This window comes from Somniosus microcephalus, chromosome 4 (assembly GCF_052327205.1).
Source record: "Somniosus microcephalus isolate GS21.2 chromosome 4, FLI_Smic_1.0, whole genome shotgun sequence".
NCBI lineage: Eukaryota > Metazoa > Chordata > Chondrichthyes > Squaliformes > Somniosidae > Somniosus > Somniosus microcephalus.
This window is the reverse complement of record NC_140990.1, coordinates 300,379,433-300,405,414: the sequence shown is the minus strand read 5'-3', so window position 1 is coordinate 300,405,414 and position 25,982 is coordinate 300,379,433. Positions and strand designations below refer to the sequence as shown.

The 25,982-nt window shown below is 47.5% G+C and overlaps 1 protein-coding gene across 1 annotated transcript in view; it reads right to left on the bottom strand.

Moving 5' to 3' along the window:
• The window catches only part of arhgap15 (Rho GTPase activating protein 15), an 820,951-nt gene that overhangs the window by 197,076 nt on the left and 597,893 nt on the right, over window positions 1-25,982 (bottom strand). The window contains exon 12 of the mRNA XM_085986657.1: window positions 18,813-18,890. Within this exon, the coding sequence (XP_085842783.1) occupies window positions 18,813-18,890 (78 nt within the window). The remainder of the gene's footprint in view (window positions 1-18,812; window positions 18,891-25,982) is intronic.

Sequence of the window (25,982 nt, the reverse complement as noted above, 5' to 3'; positions counted from 1 at the left end):
GTCCTGACAATACTTATCTCTCAATCAACACTACCAAAACACATGAACTGGTCATTTATCCGATTTGTTGTTTGTGGAACCTTGCTGTGTGCAAATTGGCTGATGCATTTGCCTGCACAACAACAGTGCCTACACTTCAAAAGAAATTAATTGGCAATGAAGTAGGACATCCTGAGGATGTGAAAGGCACTTCATGAATACAAGTTCTTTCACTACAGCCTATTCAAATTTAGTCTGAATTAAAGGCCCATATCATGTCATTTCTACACTGTGGGAAAGTTGGGCCCCTAATGAAAACACAGAAGCAAAGGCTAGATGCTTTTAGAACACACAATGTGAGAACGATATTGAGTATCAGCTAGAAGACAGAGGGATCAACAATGAAATATGGAGAAGGGGTTTTGTACAGTAATAGAGCATGTTACGACAAGATGGGCATACCACATGTGCCATATGAATGAAGATCAGTACCCAAAAATGGAATGGAATGGGTCCCAGCTAAAAAATTAAAGGAGATGTGATATCCAAAAATAAATCCAGTGACAAGGTGTCGTGTTGGGGTACGTGAAATCCACCATACTTATGTTACATAAATATTGTTATATCAGTTAAATGCATGCCCCACATTTTTCTTTTTCAAGGCAAATTTGTGGTAGTACTTCAAGAATTAAGTTGTAATATTTTTATTCTTACAAGCTTTTCAATTAATACCATGCATCATCCGCCACTGTAAGTAGCACTGTCAGGGATGGTTGTGTGTGAGAAGTAACGGTTGAAACAAATGAGAAAAGGACAAGCAAAGACCATCTGATCCATCACGCCTACTCCATCCAGCCACTGTGCAGCCAGGTACACCATTTACCCACCCCCTTAAGTCATGCAATCTTCTAGGAGGGGCAAACAACAGAAAAATCTGAGGCCAATTTAAGAAAAACTATGGAAAATTCCTCTCCAACTTTGTAAGACAATCAAAGCAGCTCTTTAGGAGACTGTTAATTCATAAATCCTACTATTCTCAGATACCCTGTAAGTTACCCTTTATAACTGGAAATATCCTGTATCAGAGTCTTTATATGCTGTCATTAGAATGAAAATGATGTGTGACTTTTTATTTTGTTGGCTATTTTCCATCCTTATACAAAAAAGAAATACTCCAAACAGGAATGAGAGACTTCAGTTATGCGGAGAGACTAGAGAAGTTGGGATTGTTCTCCTTAGAGCAGAGAAGGTTAAGGGGAGATTTAATAGAGGTGTTATTATGAGGGGATTTGATAGAGTAAATAAGGAGAAACTGTTTCCAGATTCAGGAGGGTTGGTAACCAGATTGAAGATAATTGGCAAAAGAACCACAGGATAGATGAGGAGAATTTTTTTTTAAAAAGCATTGAGTTGTTATGATCTGGAACGCATTGCCTAAAAGGCAGTTCAATAGGGGAATGGGACTAATTGGACAGCTGTTTCAAAGAGCTGCCACAGGCACCGTGGGTCGAATGGCCTCCTTATGTGCTGTATGATTCTATGAAACATATCTAGCTCCTTTCTTGAAGGACTGCAGGGAATTCATATTCACAGCATGCTTCAATAATCTGTTCTAAAGGGTGATGACTCTGTGAAAAGAAATACTTCCTCACATCTAACCTAATTCTTCACTGAAGTATTTTAAGCACATCTCCCCTAGTTTTCTCATCCCTATCCATCTCAAATAACCTATATAACTGGGCAGAATCTAATCCCTTCACTTTTTAAAACTTGTAATGATATCTCCTTTAAGCCTACGTTTTACTAATGAAAATAATCCCACCACCTTGAACCTATACTGATGACTAAGTGCCCTAAGACGGGGTATCATTTTAGTTACTTTCCTCCATGCCTTCTCCAGATCCTCAAGACCGCTTCATCTTTTAAGGCAAAAGTAGCTAAATATTTGAAGTAGAGGAAGATGCAGGGATAGGAGGAGAGAGTGAGGCAGTTTAATTCTGGGTTAATCCAGCAAAGCCCGAGGCACCTTCTGCGTTGCAAACATCTGTGGTTCTATGATATTCGGTGTAACGTGTGGGGAACATAATGGGACAAGTATTGAACTGCTCTTATATTTTCCCCTCATACTGTCAGAGGACGCACCTTGATTGAATGCAGTGCCTCCTCAGATAGCGGTGAATAAGTCAATAAGTCATTCAATTGTGAAACTAAATATCACAGTCAATCACTTCATAATCCAGCAAATTGTACATTAAATGTGTTGCATTGTGTCTTGCAGCATACATTTGAATGGTCTGTTTAACTAAGGGTGGGAGGAGGCTCATGTGGAGCATAAACACCAGCATGGACCTATTGGGGCGAATGTCTTGTTTCTGTGCTGTAAATGCTATGTAATACTATGTGACTACATTTCTAAACACAGTATGCAGGATTAAAAATGTCTCACACAAACAAGTCCAAATTGAAAAGGTTTACCACCTGGATGAAGCCACTATGTAAACAGTTTATCTGAATCCTTAACATACAAGATGAATTCTCTGATGAACTGCCTAGTCTGTAGCATCATACTATTTATTTCTTTTTATTTAACTTAAATATAACTTTAAATATCATCATAAAATCACAGAAATTTAGGACACAGAAGGAGGCCATTCAGCCCATCGTGTCTGTGACGGCCGAAAAGGAGCTATCCAGCCGAATCCCACCTTCCAGCTCTTGGTCCACAGCCTTGTAGGTTATAGCACTTCAAGTGCATATCCTAGTTCTTTTTAAATGCAATGAGGATTTCTGCCTCTATCACCCTTTTAGGCAGTAAGTTCCACAGCCCCACCACCCTCTGGGGGAAACAAGTTCTCCCAAACTCCCCTCTAATCCTTCTACCAAAAACTTTAAATCTATGCCCCAAGGTTATTGACCTCTCTGTTAAGGGAAATTGGTCCTTCCTATCCACTCTATCTAGGCCCTTCATCAATTTATACACCTCAATCAAGTCTCCCCTCAAACTCCTCTGCTCCAAAGACAACGGCCCCGATTTTCTGCCAGCCGTCGGGTGGCTTTTCAGGCAGGCGGGGGCCGAAAATCGCTGAAATAGGGGGTCGCGACCCCCCCGCCTGATTCCCTGCCCCGTCTGACTTTCGGACCGCCGTTTCTCCGAGAGCCGATTCAGTCCCGCCCGCCACTGGCGGGACTGTCCGTCGGGACCCTAATCAGCAATTTTTGGCATGTTTAATGCCATTTTAGGGTGCCCTTGCGATTTTCAGGGGTTCCCCACGCTAAACACGCCTGCGGGGAACCCCGCTGATGAAACCTGGCGTGAAGCTTGCCGGCTTGCTTGCTGTCAGCTGCAGGTCATTCGGGAAAGCTGCGATTTAAAGGGACAGCATTTGTATTTTGAAGGACCTTGTTGTTGCAGGCTTGGGGCTACTTCTTCAAGGCTTAGGCACAGCTGTGGAAGGTTGGAGCCTCACACACTTCTCCAATGTGATCTCCTGGGAAGCCCCTCTCGCCACACTCACTCAGCGCTTCCTCAGCAGAGGCATCTACCAGAAGCATGGGACGCCTTTTCTTCCTTCCCTTCTTGCCATTAGAGGATCTCCAGCAGCAGAGGCGGCAGCAGCAGAACCAGGAACAGCAGGATGAGCACCAGGCTGCTGTTCACTCACCTGAAGCTGCACAGGCTAGAAGGGGCCAGCGCTTGGAAGTGGCTTGAGAGCACCTTGCTGCGCTTTAGGAGGCCATGGGGACCCGTATCTGCACTGGCAGTCCTACTCAGAAGGACTTCCATGAAGGTCTGGTTTCTCTGTTCAATAGATGGCCAACGCTCCTCAAGAGAAGTCATTCTCTTATGAGCACTCACCATGTTTTCCGTACCCTGGCGAGTTATCTCCTCCATGGAGGTTGCCAACCTTTCCATGGTGATGCGTTCCTGCGCCAATGACTCCACAAAGGCTCTGCTCATGGTTGCTATGGACTCCTCCATTCGCTCCGCACTCGCAGCAACCCTGGAGACAAAACCTGCCAGAGACTCCTGCATCTGTGCATGGAGATCCATCACCTCTTCTCTTGCGGATGGACCCAGAGGCAGAGGGTCGACATGCAGCGCAGCTGAGCTGAGCTGGCAGAGCCCTGCACCCTCCGACGAGGACGCCCAGGGGCTGTGTAGCCTGATCCTGCTCCTATTTTGTGTGTCTAATTCTGTTAGATTCAGGAGATGGTTCTGTGATAGTGGATTGGCGGTTAGGATCAGATCAGCCATAATCTTATTGAATGGCGGAGCAGGCTCGAGGGGCCGATTGGCCTACTCCTGCTCCTATTTCTTATGTTCTTATGTTCTTATGACTCTCCACTGCTGCCCCTGTCTCCAGAATCTGCTGATGCTCATTTGTGAGCTGTGAAACACCAGGTGACAACACTACTCTATGTCCCGAAGGTCCCCCCGAGGTGTGAGTGTCTGCGCTGGTGCTGGGTGCGCTTACTTCTGCTGACGCTGCGCCCTCAGAGGTTGGAGCTTCCTCTGAGGAGTCTGGCTACACAGCCTCTTCCTCCTCCACAGTGGGGATGGGGGCTCTGGATGGTCCTGTGGGGGAGTAGAGGAAGGAGTTAGAGATGTGATGCCAAGGTTACATGCACATTCGAGTTGACATCTGCTGACACCTGCATCCATGCAGCCTTGGTCTCAGTGGGAGGCCTCTTCCTGCCTGACCTAGGGAAGAGGACCTCCCTGTGGGCCCTACCCCCATCCAATAATGCCTGCAGTGAAGCTTCGTCAAATTTGGAGGCAGCTCGGGGTCTGGAACTGGCCACAGCTGCTGCAGGCTCCTCTGCCATCCTGTATGGTTCATTTGGAAGCCAACAGAGGAAGCAATGCTTGCTGTGGACCTTGAAAGCACCACGAATGATGACCTCATACTGTGGGGCTTCCTGACTGGAAATGGACAATTAGCAAGGCTGCCCACACGCTGGAAATTAATTGGCCACTTGAGGGAAAATTGCGTGCAGCTGGCTGACCCATTTTTTTGTGTGTCAGAACCCCACATTCGGGGAATCCGACCATTTCCCACACAATCCACAAAATTGGGCCCAACAACTCCAGCCTATTCAATCTTTCCGCATAGCTAAAATTCTCCAGTCTTGGCAACATCCTCGTAAATCTCCTCTGCACCCTCTCTAGTGCAATCACATCTTTCCTATAATGTGGTGACCAGAACTGTATGCAGTACTCTAGCTGTGGCCTAACTAATGTTTTATACAATTCAAGCATAACCTCGCTGCTCTTATATTCTATGCCTCAGCTAATAAAGTAAAATATCCCATATGCCTTCTTAACCACCTTATCTACCTGCCCTGCTAACTTCAGTGATCTGTGGACATGTACTTCAAGGTCCCTCTGTTCCTCTACACTTCTCAGTATCCTACCATTTATTGTGTATTCCCTTGCCTTGTTAGCCCTCCCCAAATGCATTATCTCACACTTCTCCAGATTGAATTCCATTTGCCACTCTTCTGCCCACTTGACCAGTCCATTGATATCTTCCTGCAGTCTACAGCTTTCTTCCTCACTATCAACCACATGGCACATTGCACAGGACACAAGCAGGGATGTCATAAGGAGGACCAGGCTGCAGTGGCGCAAACCTTTCAATGATCTCAGTAGATCACGCTATGTTACTGCAAAGATCACACTCAACCTCATCCTGCTGTGCTACTCATCACATCCCCATCACTCTGCCTCCCCTACCCTACTCCTGCTCATCCTTACGCACACCAACTTACCTTGCACCTCCACCAATCCCTCTCCATCTACATTATCACTTCTCCATTTCACTAGCCACCCCTCACACCTCACACTCACCCTCATCCTAGTCCAATCATACCAAGTAACAACACACAAGGGTAGGCACTTGGGTGTTTTAGCCAATGTTCATGTGAAATTTCTGTTCATGGGTTGTCAAATATTGAAATCTTTATTTTCAACACTTTGCGTCCTTGGACAGATTTGTGTGCACCTTTGGAAGTTGTAGTGAGTTGTAGTGAATGGTGAAACATAACGATGAGTGTGAAAGTATTGACTTGGACATTGTAGGGATGCTTCATGGTGTTAGTTGTGGGGTGGTGCCAACCTGGCGCATCATGTGGCAGCCAGGGTGTACAGAGTCAATTGAAGTAAATCTGGCCATGGTGAGGCCATCCCTGGCGTCCCGGGCAGGAATGTGGTCGGGTGCTGATACCCTGTGTCTTGTGCAGCACCAGCTGATTGCGGAGAAGGTTGGTGTTGTTGTTGGTGCTGCTGGTGTGCCTGGTGCTGCTAATGTTGGGGCTGATCATGGTGGGATTCTGAGGACTAAGGTGAGATTTTTTAAAGGGCACCGATGCTGATGGAATAGCAGGTGAGGTTGAGATGACAGAAGCGATCTGTCAATGGTGAAAGAGGTTGTTCCAATGAGGTGACACTGGATAGAGAGTTTGCTCCAAACACTTGCAAGATGCATAAAGCTCAATGTCTTCCAAAATGCAGTAAGCAACAGTTTCTAACCTTGGAAAGTGAACACCTATGAAACGGGAGCTTTTACAGACCATTTGCAGCTGTCAAGTTAAGAAATCATCCCATGCTGACACAACACCTGACCTCATTACCTGAAGTGATCCCCGAGCAGTGGGGAAGCTGTTGGCGAACTCTTAAAATCTAAAGGTGAGCTGAAAAAACTATTTAAGTGCCTCTTAACAATCGCTTAATGCTTTAAATTGCCTTCCCCGCTGTTTGGTGTCGGGTCTGTTCAGCGATGACAGACCTGACATCTGGGAGACTAGCATGGAGTTGGCTTGACAGCGGGTTCCTTATCCACTGTCATAAAAACATTTCCCACCTGACTCGCCACCAAATGCGCCCGCTGACCCCTGAAAAATTCCCCTCAAAAACACCCGTCAACAATTACCCTTTGCTTCCTGCCACTAAGCCAATTTTGGATCCAACTTCACACTTCCCCTTGGATCCCATGGGCTTTTACTTTTCTGACCAGTCTGCCATATGGGACTGTGATGAAATATATTCCATTCATCACTGCCTGTTTTCTGTGTCTTGTAACTGCCTGCTTTCTGTGTCTTTTCCCTTCCCCCAGTCCTCATGTATTATGTATTGGAATGTGCTGGAACTGGTTGTGTGCAGGGCTCCGCCCATACCTGGCTCCTTTGTAATCTAACTTCAGTCGGGCATCAGCCTCCTGAAGGTAGACATCTCTCTATTTTACGTGTTATGTTCTGAGTTAATAAAAGCCTTACTTTTGTTCTGCTAACTTCGAGTCTCGGAATAATTGAGGCACATCAATTTTATTAACTCAATTTTCAACACTATGGATCAACTCCTGAAACCCGAACGTTTGGATTTGGATCAACATGCTCCGGACGCATCAGCACGCTTCGGACACTGGTTTGACTGTATGGAATTCTTCCTGGACAATTCCGCAGCCGTCAAAGACGCTATGGACACTGCGAAGATGAGACTCGGAATGCTACGGAATTGGGTAAGCCACCGGGTTTACCCCCTCATCCAAGACGCCGATATGTACCTGGCCGCCTGCAACACCTTAAAGGCGCATTACCAGCAGCCTACGAATGAGGTGTATGCTAGGCATCTACTCGCTACTCGCGCACAGCGACCTGGGGAATCGGTGGAGGAGTTCCTAAGCATCCTGAAAAAGCTTGGCAAGGACTGTAAGTGCCGAGATGTAAAAGCCGCAGTGTACACCGACGAGCTTGTTCGTGATGCCTTTATCACAGGCCTCAGCTCCACTCACATCCGGCAAAGACTGCTGGAAAAAACGGAGTTGGACCTGAAACAGGCTGCGGACACCGCGCGGTCCCTGGAGATGGCCCAGAGAAACTCGGACGCCTACTCTTCAGCCCGCGCCGCCCACGCCGCCGCGTGTGCGCCGAGGGCGCCGCCATCTTGGAAGGCATCTTCCCCGCCTGGCAGCCCGACACCAGCGGGGCCCAGCTCTCCCCCCAGAAGCCCTACGACAGCCGCGACGCGTCAAGGACCCAACTGCTACTTCTGCGGGCAGCCAAAGCACACCAGAAACCTGTGCCCGGCGAAAGGCACCACCTGCTTTAAGTGCGGTAAGAAGGGGCACTTCGGGAAGGTGTGCAGAGGGAACCCCGCCGGAAAACCAACCGCCGGAAAACCCGCCACCGCCGCGTGTGCGCCGTGGGAGCGGCCATCTTGGACGCCATCTTGCCCGACCTCGTGGGGTCTGCCATCTTATGAGCAGACAGCGTGGACGCCATCTTGTCTCGATCAGGGCCCTACAGTGGCATCGGTCACAGTGGACCAGACCAGGCCGCATCCGCTATCCAAATCAATGGTGGACATCGAGGTAAATGGGTGCCGGGTTAAATGCTTAATTGACAGTGGAAGCACGGAGAGTTTTATCCACCCTGAACTGGCACAACAACTCTCCCTAAAGGTGGTCCCTGCTCAGGGTACCATCTCTATGGCCGATAAAACCCAGACATCGACCATTCTGGGTTACTGCACGGTACAATTGTGCGTTAACGGAACTGTGTATGATAATTTTAAAGTATTAATCATGAAGAATCTATGTGCGAGCGTGATCTTGGGTTTGGATTTCCAGTGCAACCACCAAAGCATCATGCTCAAGTACGGTGGGTCCCAGCCGCCCCTCACAGTGTGCGGTCTGGCTACCCTGAAGGTAAAGCCGCCTTTGCTATTCGCGAACCTTACCCCTAACTGCTGGCCAATAGCGACCAAAAGCAGGAGGTACAGCTGGGAGGACAGGCGGTTTATCGCGACCGAGGTAGACAGGCTCCTGAAAGAGCGCATTATTGAACACAGCAACAGCCCGTGGCGCGCCCAAGTGGTAGTGGTAAGGGGTAGTGAGAAGAAACGGATGGTGATCGACTATAGTCAAACGATCAACAGGTACACCCTACTAGATGCCTACCCGCTACCCTGCATATCAGAAATGGTGAACCAAATCGCCCAATACCGGGTGTTCTCCACCATCGACCTCAAGTCAGCGTACCACCAGCTCCCTATCAGACCAGAGGACCGCCCGTACACCGCCTTCGAGGCGAACGGACGCCTCTACCAATTCCTCAGAGTCCCCTTTGGGGTGACGAATGGGGTCTCGGTTTTTCAGAGGGAGATGGACCGCATGGTCGATGACCACGACTTGCAGGCAACCTTCCCCTACCTCGACAACGTCACCATCTGCGGTCACAACCAGCAGGATCACGACTCGAACCTCGAGAGGTTCCTGAAAACCGCACAAAAACTCAACCTCACCTATAACGAGGACAAGTGCCTTTTCAACACCACGCGCCTCTGCATACTGGGCAGCGTGGTGGAGAATAGGGAAATCGGACCAGACCCCGACCGATTGCGCCCCCTACGGGAGCTGCCCCTGCCCAACACTCCCAAAGCCCTGAAAAGGTGCCTGGGGTTATTTTCTTACTATTCCCAATGGGTCCCCAACTACTCCGACAAAGCCCGCCCCCTCTTGAAAGCATCCTCTTTTCCGCTCTCTGCTGAGGCCCACGCCGCCTTCAAAAGCATTAAGCAGGATATTGAGCGGGCCACGCTACAGGCAGTGGACGAGAACACTCCATTTCAAGTGGAAAGTGATGCGTCCGACTTCGCCTTGGCGGCCACCCTCAACCAGGCGGGGCGGCCCGTAGCTTTCTTCTCGAGGACCCTCCAAGGCCCCGAGATCAGACACTCCTCCGTGGAAAAGGAGGCCCAAGCCATCGTGGAGGCAGTGCGCCACTGGCGCCACTACCTAGCCGGTAAACGCTTCACCCTACTTACCGACCAGCGGTCGGTAGCGTTTATGTTCAACAATAAACAGAGGGGGAAGATTAAAAATGATAAGATTCTTAGGTGGCGGATCGAGCTCTCCACTTTCGAGTACGACATCATTTACCGGCCAGGGGCCCTTAACGAATCCCCTGACGCCCTCTCACGAGAGATGTGTGCCAGCGCCACCGAGGATCGGCTACAGACCCTCCACAACGACCTCTGCCACCCAGGGGTCACGCGGCTGTTCCACTTCATAAAGTCCCGTAACTTACCCTACTCGATTGAGGAAGTTCGGTCTTTGACCAGGAACTGCCGCACTTGCGCTGAGTGCAAGCCTCGGTTCTACCGCCCAGATAGAGCCCACTTAATCAAAGCTACACGGCCCTTCGAGCGGCTCAGCTTAGATTTCAAGGGCCCCCTCCCGTCCGTCGACCGCAATGTTTACTTCCTGAACATTGTGGACGAATACTCCCGTTTCCCATTCGCCTTCCCCTGCCCAGACATGACCAGCGCCACGGTCATTAAATGCCTCAACAGCCTGTTCTGCCTGTTCGGTATGCCGAGCTATATCCACACGGATAGGGGGGCGTCCTTCATGAGTGAAGAGCTACGCCAGTACATGCTGTCCAAGGGGATCGCCACGAGCCGTACCACCAGCTACAACCCCCGGGGTAACGGCCAGGTGGAGCGAGAGAACGGGACAGTGTGGAAAGCAGTCACTCTAGCTCTAAGGACCAAGGGCCTCCCTATCTCCCGCTGGCAGGAAGTCCTCTCGGATGTGCTCCATTCGATACGGTCGCTATTGTGTACGGCCACTAATGCCACGCCTCATGAACGAATGTTTGTCTTTCCTCGGAAATCCACCTCAGGCGTATCCATGCCGTCATGGCTCTCCACCCCAGGTCCGGTACTCGTGCGAAGGCATGTGAGGGGCCACAAGATGGACCCTCTCGTGGAGCCAGTACACCTACTCCACGCCAACCCCCAATACGCATATGTCCGGCACGCCGACGGAAGGGAGGACACCGTGTCCATAAAAGACGTCGCCCCAGCCGGCATCGACAACAACCACGGCAATAGCAGCGACGACGATCACAGCAACCCTTACCCACCCACTATTCTTTCATCACCCCCGGAAGAACATCGACCAACGGCACCCCCACCAACTACCCCTTCAACAACCCCGGCGGCACCCCCGGCAGAGACCCAGGAGGCTACCGGGGACACCCAGCCGACACCCGCGGCACCACAACAGCCACGTCGGTCGCAGAGGACTATCAAACCCCCGAACAGACTAAATCTATAGAAGGGGTGAATGTGATGAAATATATTCCATTCATCACTGCCTGTTTTCTGTGTCTTGTAACTGCCTGCTTTCTGTGTCTTTTCCCTTCCCCCAGTCCTCATGTATTATGTATTGGAATGTGCTGGAACTGGTTGTGTGCAGGGCTCCGCCCATACCTGGCTCCTTTGTAATCTAACTTCAGTCAGGCATCAGCCTCCTGAAGGTAGACATCTCTCTATTTTACGTGTTATGTTCTGAGTTAATAAAAGCCTTACTTTTGTTCTGCTAACTTCGAGTCTCGGAATAATTGAGGCACATCAGGGACATTGTCAAAAGCCTTGCCAAAATCCCTGTAGACTACATCAAATGCGCTACCCTCATCAACCCTCCTTGCTACCTCCTCAAAAAAATCAATCAACCTTCAGACACAACCTTCCCTTAACAAATCCACGCTGACTGGCCTTGATTAATCTGTACCTTTCTAAATGATGATTAATACTGTCCCTCAGACTTTTTTCCAATAATTTGCCCACCCAGGTTTGGCGACTGGCCTGTAATTACTCAGTCTATCCCTTTTTAAACAATGGTACAATATTAGCAGTCCTCCACTCCTCCGGCACCACACCTGTAGCCAGAGAGGATTGGAAAATGATGATCAGAGCCTCCGCTATTTCCTCCCTTGCTTCTCTTAACAGCCTGGGATACATTTAATCCGGGCCTGGCGATTTATCTACTTTCAAAGATGCTAAACCCCTTAATAGTTCCTCTCTCACTCTGTTTATCTCATCTAATATTTCACACTCCTCCTTAACTACAATGCCTGCATCATCCCTCTCTTCTGTGAAAAGAGACGCAAAGTATTCATTAATAACCATGCCCACGGCTTCCGCCTCCACACACAGGTTACCTTTTTGGTCTCTAACAGGCCCTACTCTTTCCTTAGTTATCCTCTTGCTCTTTATGTATTTATAAAACATCTTTGGGTTTTCCTTGGTTTTACTTGCCAATATTGTTTCATGCCCTCTCTTTGCTTTCCTAATTTCCTTTTTAATTTCACTCCTGCACTTTCTATACTACTCTAGACTTTCTGCAATATTTAGCTCTCGGTACCTGACCTAAGCGTCCCTTTTTTGCCTTATCCTACCCTGTATGCCCCTTGACATCCAGGGGGCTCTACATTTGGGAGTCTCGCCCTTTTTCTTTGTGGGAACATATTTGCTCTGAACCCTCACTATCTCTTCCTCGAATGCCTCCCACTGCTCTGACACTGATTTACAGTCAAGTAGCTGTTTCCAGTCCACTTTTTTTCATTAGTTCCTGGGATGTGGGCATCATTGGCAAGGCCAGCATCTATGGCCCATAGTGCTGTTAGGGAGGGAGTTCCAGGATTTTGACCCAGTGACGATGAAGGAATGGAGATATATTTCCAAGTCCGGATGGTTTACTGGGCTGGGTGTGCCGTTGTCATGTCCGAAGCTGGTGCCTGGGTCAATGCTAAATCACATCTCAGTGATACGCTTATCAATTACTTCATAAAAGGTGATGAGTCGAAGAAGAGATGATGAGTCGAAAGAAGAGATGAATAAGGCTTTTATTAGCTAAGAAGAGACCATGCTTCTTCGTGAGTGACTGAACAAGTCTGAACGAAACCCACACAGTGGTGGGTGGAGTCAGCTGAGGCATGCCTCCATACACAGCGCCACCCAGAGGTGGCAATATACAATACAGTGGTTTACCACATTCACCCCTTGTTTAATGTGAAGTCCGGCAGGGTGAAGGGTACTACAAGTTAAGTCTATCAGGAGGCCTTGTCTGACGTCCTGATCGTCGTGGTGGCGGCGGTGGTGTTGCAGCATCCGACGTCGGGTCTGGTGTCTGGGTGGTTGGCGAAGATTCCTGGGGCTTTGGCATGCCGTCTGCAGGGGTTGGGTTGGGAGGGGTGGTGGGGGATAACAGTGGTAAGGGGGATAACGGTGGTAAGGGGGATAACGGTGGTAATTCAGGGGTACCCGAGGGTGCGAGATCTCGTATGGAGACCGTGTCCTCCCGCCCGTCTGGGTATGTCACCCAGGCATACTGGGGGTTGGCGTGTAGGAGGTGCACCCGCTCGACCAGGGGGTCCGTTTTATGCGTCCTCACGTGCCTCCGCAGTAGGACGGGCCCAGGAGAAGTCAACCATGCCGGTAGCGAGGTTCCCGATGTAGACTTCCGGGGGAAAACGAACATTTTCTCATGAGGGGTCGCATTAGTGGCAGTACAAAGCAGTGACCGAATGGAGTGAAGCGCTGCAGGGAGGACCTCCTGCCAGCGGGAGGTCGGAAGGCCCTTAGATTTTAGTGCTAAGAGGACTGCCTTCCAAACCGTCGCGTTCTCCCTTTCCACCTGGCCGTTCCCCCGGGGGTTGTAACTGGTGGTCCTGCTCGTGGCGATACCTCTTGTTAGCAGGTACTGCCGAAGTTCGTCGCTCATGAACGATGAGCCCCTGTCGCTATGTATATAGCTGGGGAACCCGAACAGAGCGAAGATGTCATTCAGACACTTGATGACCGTGGTACTGGTCATGTCTGGGCAAGGGATGGCAAAGGGGAAACGGGAGTACTCATCAACTATGTTGAGGAAGTACACATTGCGGTCAGCGGAGGGGAGGGGCCCTTTAAAATCGACGCTCAGGCGTTCGAAGGGGCGGGTGGCCTTGATCAGGCTTGCTCTGTCCGGCCTATAGAAGTGCGGTTTGCACTCGGCGCAGATTTGGCAGCTCTTGGTCATGGTCCTGACCTCCTCGATGGAGTAGGGCAGGTTACGGGATTTGATAAAATGGAAAAACCTGGTGACCCCCGGGTGGCAGAGGTCATTGTGGAGGGACTGCAGCCTATCACTCTGCGCGTTGGCGCATGTACCACGTGATAGGGCATCTGGGGGCTCATTGAGTTTCCCTGGCCGATACAAGATATCATAATTGTAGGTGGAGAGTTCGATTCTCCACCTCAAGATCTTGTCGTTCTTGATTTTACCCCTCTGCTTATTATTAAACATAAAAGCTACTGAACGCTGGTCAGTGAGCAGGGTAAATCGTTTCCCGGCCAGGTAATGCCTCCAGTGACGCACCGCTTCTACAATAGCCTGGGCCTCCTTTTCGACGGAGGAGTGTCTCGTCTCGGGGCCCTGGAGGGTCCTTGAGAAAAAGGCCACGGGTCTGCCCGCCTGGTTAAGGGTCGCGGCTAGGGCGAAGTCGGAGGCATCGCTCTCCACTTGGAAGGGGATGGACTCATCCACCGCGTGCATTGCGGCCTTCGCGATATCGTTCTTGATAAGAGTGAAGGCTGCACACGCCTCTGGTGTCAGGGGGAAGGAGGTGGCTTTGATGAGGGGCCTGGCTTTGTCTGCATAGAGGGGCACCCACTGGGCGTAGTAGGAGAAAAACCCCAGGCATCTCTTCAGTGCTTTTTGGCAGTGGGGAAGGGGCAGCTCCATTAGGGGGCGCATTCTGTCGGGGTCGGGCCCGATGACTCCGTTCTCCACCACGCAGCCGAGGATGGCCAGGCGCTTGGTGTGAAACATACATTTTTCCTTATTGTACGTTAGGTTCAGCCGTTGGGCCGTACGGAGGAAATTTGCTAGATTAACGTCGTGGTCCTGCTGGTCGTGGCCGCAGATGGTGACGTTATCCAAATAGGGGAAGGTTGCCCGCAGCGCGTTCTGGTCAACCATTCGGTCCATCTCCCTTTGGAAGACCGAAACCCCGTTGGTGACGCCGAAGGGGACCCTAAGGAAGTGGTAGAGGCGGCCGTTTGCCTCGAAGGCAGTATACTGGCGGTCCTCATGGCGGATGGGCAGCTGGTGGTACGCTGACTTAAGGTCGATGGTGGAGAATACTTTGTATTGCGCAATCTGATTGACCATATCAGATATGCGAGGGAGGGGGTACGCGTCCAGCTGGGTGTACCGGTTTATGGTTTGGCTGTAGTCGATTACCATGCGGCGTTTTGCAGTGGTTTTAACGACTACAACCTGGGCTCGCCAGGGGCTAGTGCTACCTTCGATAATGCCCTCCTTCAAGAGCCGCTCCACCTCAGAGCTGATAAAAGCTCTGTCCCCGGCACTGTACCGCCTGCTTTTGGTAGCGATGGGTTTACAGTCGCGGGTGAGGTTAGCGAACAGGGGAGGGGGGGGGACTTTTAATGTGGAAAGGCTGCAGGTGGTTTGCAGCGGGCGATTTAAAAGTTGTTGGTTGCAGACTGTGAGTGGGGGGAGGGGTCCACCGTATGCTAGTGTGACACTCTTAAGGTGGCACTGAAAATCCAACCCTAGCAGGACGGCAGCGCAAAGACGGGGCAGGACTAGCAGTTTAAATTTTTGATATTCAGTGCCCCCTACTGACAGGGTCACCACACAGTAGCCGCTGATGTCCATTGACTGGGACTTGGACGCCATAGAAATGCGATGGTGCGTTGGCAGAATCGTGAGGGAGTGGCTACGTACCGTGTCGGGGTGGACGAAACTCTCTGTGCTCCCGCTGTCGATCAGGCAACTGGTGGCGCGGCCGTTTACCGCGATATCCATCATGGAGCTGGATAGATGGTGAGGGTGGCCTTGATCCAGCATCACGGAGGCCAGTATGTGGCTTAGTGAGTCACTATAGTCATCCGCCGAGACGGTGGTCGGTTCCGGTGACGAAATGGCGGTTGAGTGCGTTGGATACGATGGCGGCGGATGCCATGCGGCCGGGGGTACACAAAATGGCGGATAAGATGGCTGCTCCCACGGCCCGCATGCTGCGCTGCTGGCTGGCTTCCCCTTGCAGGCGTTAGCGTAATGGCCTTTCTTCCCGCAGCCCGAGCAGGTAGCTGTCTTAGCTGGGCAGTGCGCTCTGGGATGTTTTAACTGGCCACAGAAATAGCATTTTTGGGCCTGGTTACTGGGCATCGAAGCAGTTCTTACCGGAGGCTGCTGTCTCGGTTGGGTCGCTGCAGCGGTTGGTGCCGGGGGCGGCGGTCCCGTGTCCCACGGTTTCGATTGCCATGTCTCGGCGCCGTTACGGGGGTATGCCTCGAGGTTTCGGTGGGCCTCCTCTAACGAGAGCGCAAGGGCAATGGCCGTCTTCAGGTCGGGTTCCTTGCTTTCTAGCAGTCTCTGCCGGGTGTGGTCTGACTGGAGGCCCCTGACGAAGGCATCACAGGCGAGTCCCTGCGCGTGCTCCACAGCCGTTACCGCTTTACAATCGCAGTCTCTGCAGAGTGCCAGTAGCGCCCGTGCAAATGCCCCTACCGATTCTCCCGGTTGCTGCCTGCGGGATCCCAAGAGGTGTCGGGCGTAAATTGTGTTCACTGGGCGCGTATATTGCCCTTTTAGTAGCTCGAGGGCCGCCACGTACGTATTAGAGTCCCGGATTAGCATATATACTTGATGGCTCACCTGGGCGGTCAAAATTTTCAGTTTGTGATCCTCCTCTGTAACCTGTGAGATTGCGAGGAAGGATTCAAAGCAGCTCAGCCAGTGTTCAAACTTGGCTGATGCACCCACATCTTGAGGGTCGAGGTCCAGGCGTGGTGGTCTGAGGGCTCTCAGCAATGTCTGCTGTATCCGTTGCTGTTGTTGCTCCTCAGGTGTCGCCATTTAACTTTTAGCTAATAAAATTGATACGCTTATCAATTACTTCATAAAAGGTGATGAGTCGAAGAAGAGATGATGAGTCGAAAGAAGAGATGAATAAGGCTTTTATTAGCTAAGAAGAGACCATGCTTCTTCGTGAGTGACTGAACAAGTCTGAACGAAACCCACACAGTGGTGGGTGGAGTCAGCTGAGGCATGCCTCCATACACAGCGCCACCCAGAGGTGGCAATATACAATACAGTGGTTTACCACACTCAGCTTAGTAAAATTGACCTTTCCCCAATTGAGAACTTTTACTCCTGGTCTATCTTTGCCCTTTTCCATAACTACGCTTAATCTAATTGAATTATGATCACTACCACCAAAATGCTCACTCACTGATACCGGCTTAATTCCCTAAAACCAAATCCAGAACTGTCCCCTCTCTTGTTGGGCTTGCTACGTACTGGTTAAAAAAGTTCTCCTGAATGCATTTTAAGAATTCTATGCCCTCTAGGGTAGTTGAAATCCCCTACTATTATTGCCCTATTGTTTTTGCACTTCTCAGAAAGTTGCCTACATATTTGCTCTTCTATCTCCCACTGACTATTTAGGGGTTTATAGTACACTCTCAGCCATGTGATTGCCCCTTTTTTGTTCTTCAGTTCATCCCATATGGCCTCATTTAATGATCCTTCTAACATATCATCCCTCCTCACAGCTGTGATTCCTTCTGCTCCTCCTTCTCCTCTGAAGAGGCTGTGCGCTCAGTGCCTTGCTCCTCATGCAGCGCTAATCCATGCTGGTGTTGGGGCTCATCATGGTCCAATTCTGAGGACCAAGGTGGTACAGTACAATTTAAAATGTTCCCTAATGGCCTCAAAAAAAATGGCACAGCGAACATCCATGGGAGTGAAATTTCTGTACTCACTAATTTTAGTGAAAAAGTAGTGATATTTCATTGGTTTGCACGTATGTCAACTTTTTCACTGAAACCTCTGGCAAAAGAACCAGAGGCAACATGAGTAAAAAATGTTTACGCAGCAAGTTGTTATGATCTGGGCTGCACTGCCTGAAAGGGTGGTGGAAGCAGATTCAATAGTAACTTTCAAAAGGGAATTGGAGCTTGGAACTTGAAGGGGAAAACATTTGCAGGGCTATGGGGAAAGAGCAGGGGAGTGGGAATAGCTCTTTCAAAGAGCTGGCACAGGCATGATGGGTCGAATGGCCTCCTTCTGTGCTGTATCATTCTATGATTCTATGAAAGCAGGAATTTCACCATGTTAGCCAAATGGCTACAGGAAATGAGTTAGGAACAGACAATTTTCATTTACTCCAAATTATGTCACACAAACTGCTACATGAAGTTGAATGATTGTGTAAAATAAACAAGTAGGAGTAAGCGATGGACTCTGACAAATTAGTGCTTTAAACTGAATGGTTTTAGTTGTTTTTTCCTGGTGCGACAAGCAAGCTGACTCATGTTTTTCTGTGCTATGTTGTTTACCTGAATTAACAGTGTCTGTTTCCTTGCACAAGACATAATTATAGACATGACAGAATGACAAATCCACACTGTACAAATCAAGGTTTCTAAACATGGCTTCATGCAGGTAGAGCAGCAGAATCAAACAGAATCATATTGTGCTGATCCGAATGCACTCTACTAGGGAACGGCCAGCTGGACGAGACCTGGATATTTGGTTTGGCTGAGTGAGACTCAAGCTTCTAGCTTTAAACATTTTTCAAAGGCTCAAATATATTGTAGGTGTATGTGCATAACATTTTGAATTAGAACAACTGCAAGATTTGAAAACAAACTCCAAATATTCCGAAGATCACTCTGTTCACACAAGGGTCTGAATAGGTAATTGTGTGGAATCTGCATTAAGAAATGGACAGCTACTGCTATAAAAGATTCAATTAGCACACAGCACTTTACCTCAATGTTAGAACGAAGCATATATTCTCAGGCAGTAATAAAAGATCATTTTGAAGTTTGAAACAATTTCAAAACCATTTATAATGATTAAATTCAACACACTCTCTGCAGCTCGAGAAATGTCAAAGAAGCAAGTCTTCCCATTTCCATTTAGACAGGTTGATGAGAATAAAGTTGCACATATGCATTAGGCACTACTCACCATGGTCCACTACAAATCGTAATTTCTGTATCGTAGCCAGATTGCCGCTTACTCTGTAAATGCCATCAGCATCCAAACCTGACAAAACAAGCATTAATCTGTGATTAAATTAAAATTTTACAATATTTTCTCCTATACGCTCCTTGAACTTACAGCCTTATTAGAGCAATTATGTCTGCCCAAACTTGCTGGCTGACACTGCATATACATTTCTAGCAGTTCAGTCATCTGTAAATGCATATCTCATAGTCTGTTTACACCAGATCAGTCTCATACTGTATTATTAATTTTACCTGACCAAGGTTTTTGGGCTTATAAAAAGCAGATCCAATATTAGGTAGCATAAGTATAAACTCAAAATGTATTGGAACCAGGACCTTTTAAAATACAAGCTGCACTGTAAAAGATTTATTTTTTGGTTTGTTCATGGCATATGGGTGGCATTGGCAACACTGTGTTTATTGCCTGTCATCGCTATTTGCCCCAAGAAGGTAGGTAGTGGCTTTCTTCTTCTTAGGCAGTCCCTTGGAACCGAGGATGACTTGCTTCCACATAAAAAATTAGTTCTCACGTTCCTGATGAGTCCAATGCAGGACCTACAGTCTCTGCCACAGGTGGGGCAGGTGGTGGTTGAAGGGGTGGGTGGGTGGGGTGCTTGGGTTGACGTGCCCTCCTTCCGCTGTTTGCGCTTGTCTTCCGTTTACTCCCGGTGAAGAGGCTCGAGGTATTCGGCGCCTTCCCGGATGCTTCTCCCCCACTTTGTACGGTCTTGGGCCAAGGATTCCCAGGTGTCGGTAGAGAAAAAGCAGGGAATTATAGACCGGTAAGCCTGACATCGGTAGTGGGGAAAATGCTAGAGTCCATTATAAAAGATGTAATAGCAGAGCACTTGGAAAGCAGTGACAGGATTGGACAAAGTCAACATGGATTTACAAAAGGTAAATCATGCTTGACTAATCTACTGGAATTTTTTGAGGATGTAACTGGTAAAATAGATAAGGGAGAACCAGTGGATGTGGTGTATTTGGACTTTCAGAAGGCTTTCGATAAGGTCCCACACAAGAGATTAGCGTGCAAAATTAAGGCACATGGGATTGGGGGCAAGGTATTGACTTGGATAGAGAACTGGTTGGTGGACAGAAAGCAAAGAGTTGGAATAAACGGGTCGTTTTCCAAGTGGCAGGCAGTGACTAGTGGGGTACCGCAAGGATCGGTCCTAGGACCCCAGCTGTTCACAATATATATTAATGATCTGGACGAGGGAATTGGATGTAATATCTCCAAATTTGCAGACGACACAAAGCTGGGCGGGAGGGTAAGCTGCGAGGAGGATGTCGGGAAACTCCAGTACGATTTGGACAGGTTGGGTGATTGGGCAGAAACATGGCAAATGCACTATAATGTGGATAAATGTGAGGTTATCCACTTTGGTGGCAAAAACAGGAAGGCAGATTATTATTTGAATGGCAATAGATTGGGAGAAGGGGAAGTGCAAAGAGACCTGGGTGTCCTTGTGCACCAGTCGCTGAAGGTAAGCATGCAGGTGCAGCAGGCGGTTAAGAAGGCAAATGGTATGTTGGCCTTCGTAGCAAGAGGGTTCGAGTACAGGAACAAGGATGTCTTGCTACAGTTGTACAGGGCCTTGGTGAGACCGCACCTTGAGTATTGTGTGCAGTTTTGGTCACCTTACCTGAGGAAGGATGTTCTTGCCATGGAGGGAGTGCAGCGAAGATTCACCAGGCTGATACCTGGGATGGCAGGAATGATGTATGAGGAGAGATTGTGTCGATTGGGCTTATACTCACTGGAGTTTAGAAGATTGAGAGGGGATCTCATCGAAACCTATAAAATTCTGTCAGGTCTGGACAGACTAGATGCAGGAAGGATGTTTCTGATGGCCGGGGAATCCAGAACCAGGGGTCATAGTCTAAGGATAAGGGGTAAGCCATTTAGGACTGAGATGAGGAGGAATTTCTTCACCCAGAGAGTGGTGAACCTGTGGAATTCTCTGCCACAGAGGGCGGTGGAGGCTAGTTCATTAAATATATTCAAGAAAGAGTTGGATATATTTCTTGAGGCTAAAGGGATCAAGGGATATGGGGAAAAGGCAGGGACAGGGTACTGAATTTGGATGATCAGCCATGATCACATTGAATGGCGGAGCAGGCTCAAAGGGCCGAATGGCCTACTCCTGCTCCTATCTTCTATGTTTCTATGCTTGTTTTGGGAGTCTCGTATTGGGCATGCAGACGATGTGACCCGTCCATCGGAGCTGATCGAGCGTGGTCAAAGCTTCAATGCTGGGGATGTTGGCCTGAGCGAGAACACTGACGTTGGTGTGCCTATCCTGCCAATGGATTTGCAGGATCTTGTGGAGGCAGTGTTGGTGGTACATCTCCAGTGCTTTGAGGTGCCTGCTGTACATGGTCCATGTCTCTGAAGCATACAGGAGGGTGGGTATTACTACTGCTCTGTAGACCATGAGCTTGGTAATGGCTCTACTTCTTGAACTGCTGCAGTGCTTCTGGCAATGGTGTTCACACAGTGGTGTTAGGAAGGGAATTTACCACAGCAAATATTTTCAATGCACAGCTACTAGGCAGTGACCAACTAATATTTAGGGTGCCGAATTTCCTGGACCGGTGTGATCTGCAACGTACGCTGTAAATGACGCTGTTTCATGCCCCAATGTTCCCATTGCCAACTTACTCCAAAATTTCCTGGAAAAGTAATTTGAATATACTGACAAATCAGGGACCTCAGAAGCAGGGCAGCCAATGGCTTACACCATCTGCATCAATAAACTCATTAAGCACCTCAATATTGGCAACATAGAATTCTGAATTTCAAATCCTTTCATTCTGCTGAATTTGGGCACTTGCAGTATGTTGTTTGAGTTTGGACAAACTCAGCTAGTGTATTCAGTTTTCGGGAAGATATTTCCCCCACTATTTGCAATTTTATAACTAAGTTTTTCTTCTCCTTTCTTCAGCTCTCCCCTGATCCTGTACCATTGCCCAGTTAGAAATGGTATGTTGGTGACTATTCCCAGGCCTTTACCAATATTGTGCAGTAAACTCCTGTCGGAAGATGTGTAGTGACTTTCCTGCCTTGTTTTCTTAAAAGGGAACTGCCTAACCTGTGTTTGTCACCTATGTCAACGACACAGCTGATATCATGATGGCAATGCATGGAGATCTGGAGACGTGTTTGCCTGCACCACGCACAATGTGTGGTACACTGAGCTGGTGCATCTTCTATGTTTGAGGCAGTGTGTTAGTCTAAATGTATTGTCATCTGATGGAGGAGTTTAGAGAGTGGGGAATAAAGCACAATCTTGAGGTTCTCATGATCTCTAGTTGGGCAGAGAAAGATCACTAATCTGCAATCACTTGATTCATTCTAACCATATATAAATGTTCTTTTTTTGACTACCAATTATCATTTCTTCAAAATGTTGCTCTTGTTTTTATTCAAGGCTAAAGGGTTCCATCTTTATACCTGATTTTGTCCGGAAACAGGAGAGCTAACTGTGAGGACAAAGAGCTTTTTGACTGAAACACTCCAATGTGTTCAGATCTAAGTGTCAACATGCACAGGGACTGAGGAAATATCCCAAAAGCATGTTTTGGATCCAAGGACTGAGGTTGTATTCCAAGGACATCTGTCGCATCTGAGTGTTGGACAGTGCTAGGACTGCGAAAAGATCCCAAATATCAGTGTCAAATCCTGGTGTCAGCCAGCATTAAAACTAAGGAACCGTTGCAAGCATCTGTATTAGATCTGAGTATTAAGCAGTTTTGAGGCTAAATATTTTCATCGCCAACTGTGAAAACAGGAAGGCACCAAAGTAATTAAGCAGTTGAAGTAAGATCAAAGTGTAATTTAATGAAGATAAACTGAAGGAGCAGAGATGACAATCAGATTTTATTTTATGAAACAGGTACATTTTTTGTACATTAGTTTGTTTTGATTTCTGCTGTTCTGGTCCTCAGTTTCCCATTTCTCAACACGCTGTGACTTTTTGAGTTCAGAGGTCATTCATTTAATATATTCCTTTCACTGACATATACAATCTTTTGAAATATAATTACACAGGAAAACATTAATTATTTAACACCTCAACTTTAGAATGTTGGTCTGTGTTGATTAGTGAGTTAAATGAAGATCTTAAGTGACATAAATTTTTGATGTTTGTGCATAAATCTAGAAGTTGTGAGCAGCATATGTTGTGAATTCTTTAAAGGGGAAATGTTGATTTCCTGTCACTTTTGTTAAATGTGGTTTGTTTACTAAAATAAATACGAATACATTTTAAAAAATGCTATAAGTAACAATTAACTATCTATGTGACATATACAGATTAATAGATACCTAAAGACTAACACTGTAGTTCGGGAGTGTCAGATGTAGCTTGAACTCAATGCCCAATCTCAATCATGCTGTTACTGAGGAGGCATGGAAAGCAGACTGGGTGCCTCTCCAAATAAGGAGGGAAAATCGATGGGGAAATTGGCAGGGAAATTATCCCTGGGCTGCTGTGGCATGTCTCTTTATTGCTGATACAGGATTGGTAATGTTGGTGATCGGGAGTAGTCAGCATGCCTGCCCACTCAATCACATAAGGAATGGGAGGATCACAGGAGCCATGGTGAAACAATGGAATTTGATGCTCTTACTTAAAAAAAATCATGCCTCAAAGTGTTTTACAAGCTGTAACATGACCATGATTTTATGAATCCCTGAATACAAAGATTTTAAAAGTCATTAAAAATCCTTGATTTTTATAAAGGCCTGCCCCATCTACAAATTTCTTATGTTTACATCTCTTATGTTGTCAGAATGTTTTGAACACAATGTTAATTTTTCCCATCCAACTGCACTGTGTGAGTTTTTGTTGTGCTCTTATTCTGCTGAGAGCATCAAGTGATTGTTCTTTTTGTTGCATTTGGTTACAGCAATTATATATAACATGAGATCATCGCCATAGTATAACAACAATAACTTGCACTTATCTAGCATCTTTAAGGTAGGAAAATGTTCCAAGGTGCTTCACAAAAGCGCAATCAGACAAAAATTGACGCCAAGCCAAAGAAGGATAAAGGCATTATAAAGTTATGGTCTGCAATGAGATACTGAGGTAACAGTGAATGAGAAAACAGGGGGTTTACCCATACCAGGGACTGTTGTGGTATGACACTCACCAGAAACAGTCACTGGCATGGAACTTACATTATCACCATTAGATGCTGCACCAAATTCACTGACGTGTAAGTAATAAGTAATGTACCTCACAATGTTTGTCACTACAAAACACAAGCATTAGCAATTTGAATCACTATCACTGAAAGGTTACGTTCAGGGCTGAATGGTGAGGTTCGAGGTGCCTCCCCCATTGGGCCGCGGGTCTCATTAACTTCAAGCTGGCGTGTTGGATCGAGAGTTCAGAGGTCAGGTCAGCCGGGGCGGGGATACAGCAGTGATCAACGGGCTGGGGGAGAGGGAGAAAGCAGTGGCCTGGGAGGAGCACTAATGCCCACCCCCCCCCCCAGCTCCATATTCAGGTAAGTAAATTTCAAAAACTTACCTTTCTGGTAGCAGGTGGTACCAAGGCCTGGATTTACTGAGTGGCAAACCAACCTCAGGGCAAACCAATCTTGCAGTGGAGGCTTCAAAGAGGCGTTAGGTCCCTTATTTGTATATGCAAGGGGATAATACCTATTTCAGGTGTGGGCACTGTAGGACAATTTTTTTCCGTTCCCAATATGGGAACTTGGGAACATAGGAATAGGAGTAGGCCAGTAAGCCCCTTAAGCCTGTTCCGCCATTCAATTAGATTATAGCTGATCTGTATCTGAGCGTGGTTCCATATCCCTTAATACCCTTGCCAAACAAAAATCGATCAATCTCAGTTTTGAAATTTTCCAGATTTCCACTACCCTTTCCGGACAGAAATCTGTACGTGACTCTGGCCCCCCCATATCGGGGGCTTATTGTTGACTGTGAAACACTTTGGGATGTCCTGAGTTCACGCAAAGCATGATATAAATGGAAGTTCTTCCTTTCTTACTAACCAAGCCCAGCTGATAAGCTAGCACTTGAATTGACCATTTCCCGATGAGCAGCACCTGCACTTTCCTGCTGCAGCTCTTGTCATCATCTGTTTATACACGATTTTATCCGCATTGATTTTCATATGCAGTATCGGTCTGCTTATTCAGATTTCTTCCAGTTAGACAAGTCCTCAACAAAACGATACAGCTGCTATCAAAATTACGCATATATGTTGAATATATTATCAACGTAATACAATTCTATTTTAAAGCATTGCAGGTGATTAAAAAAAGAATTAAATCTCCAGTTTGTATTTTTTATCAGATACTATGAAAGAGTGGAAAGTACAATGGTGTTTCCAGGCTAACACGCACAACAAGGTTTGGGAGCTACAGATCTTCATTTTTCACATGGTTCAGTACATTATAAGAAGCTATAACTTGGTCACTGCACTGTAGCTGTTACAGTGAATTACTCAAGGCATGAAAGCAATAGAGTCAGCAGAAGTGAAGACAAAAAGGTGTCTCTGCAAACAGGCAGTGAATTTAAGATTGGAACTGATAGTTTGAAGATAAACCTAAGCCATTTGTTTAACTCCTTATTGGTGGAATTAGACAGGTTCATAAATCTGGGTTCCTGTATATCGAACCTCTTGGTTGCCACAGAAGCTGTGAGGTATGTCTCCTTCCAGTGCCCTTTGTAAGTATAGAATACAGTGCATGCCGAAACAGTTATGAAGGGCTGTGCAAATTAGATGAAGGAGTGAATTTTTCCACCCTGTCCATGTTAGTTCAGCCATTTTGACAAACTAATGCTCACTCTACTTAGCACTCATATGAGCAGAGCTCGTGTTGCTAAGAATTAATGGGTGAATCAATGTTACTTCACATTTGGAATTGTGATCTTTCCTGCTGCACCAGGAGAAAACAGCATTGCATCATACAGTAATAAATAAGCACAGCAGAAAAAAGGACCTAGCTCTCATATAGATCATGATGATGTTAAGTGCCAGGATCTTAGTGCTGGCAGTGCTAGTCTAACCTGATCTAATTCCCCAAACTAACCTGGTGTTCTGAACAGCTGTGAACTCCTGCTGTGGTTCAGACTGGGTCTTGC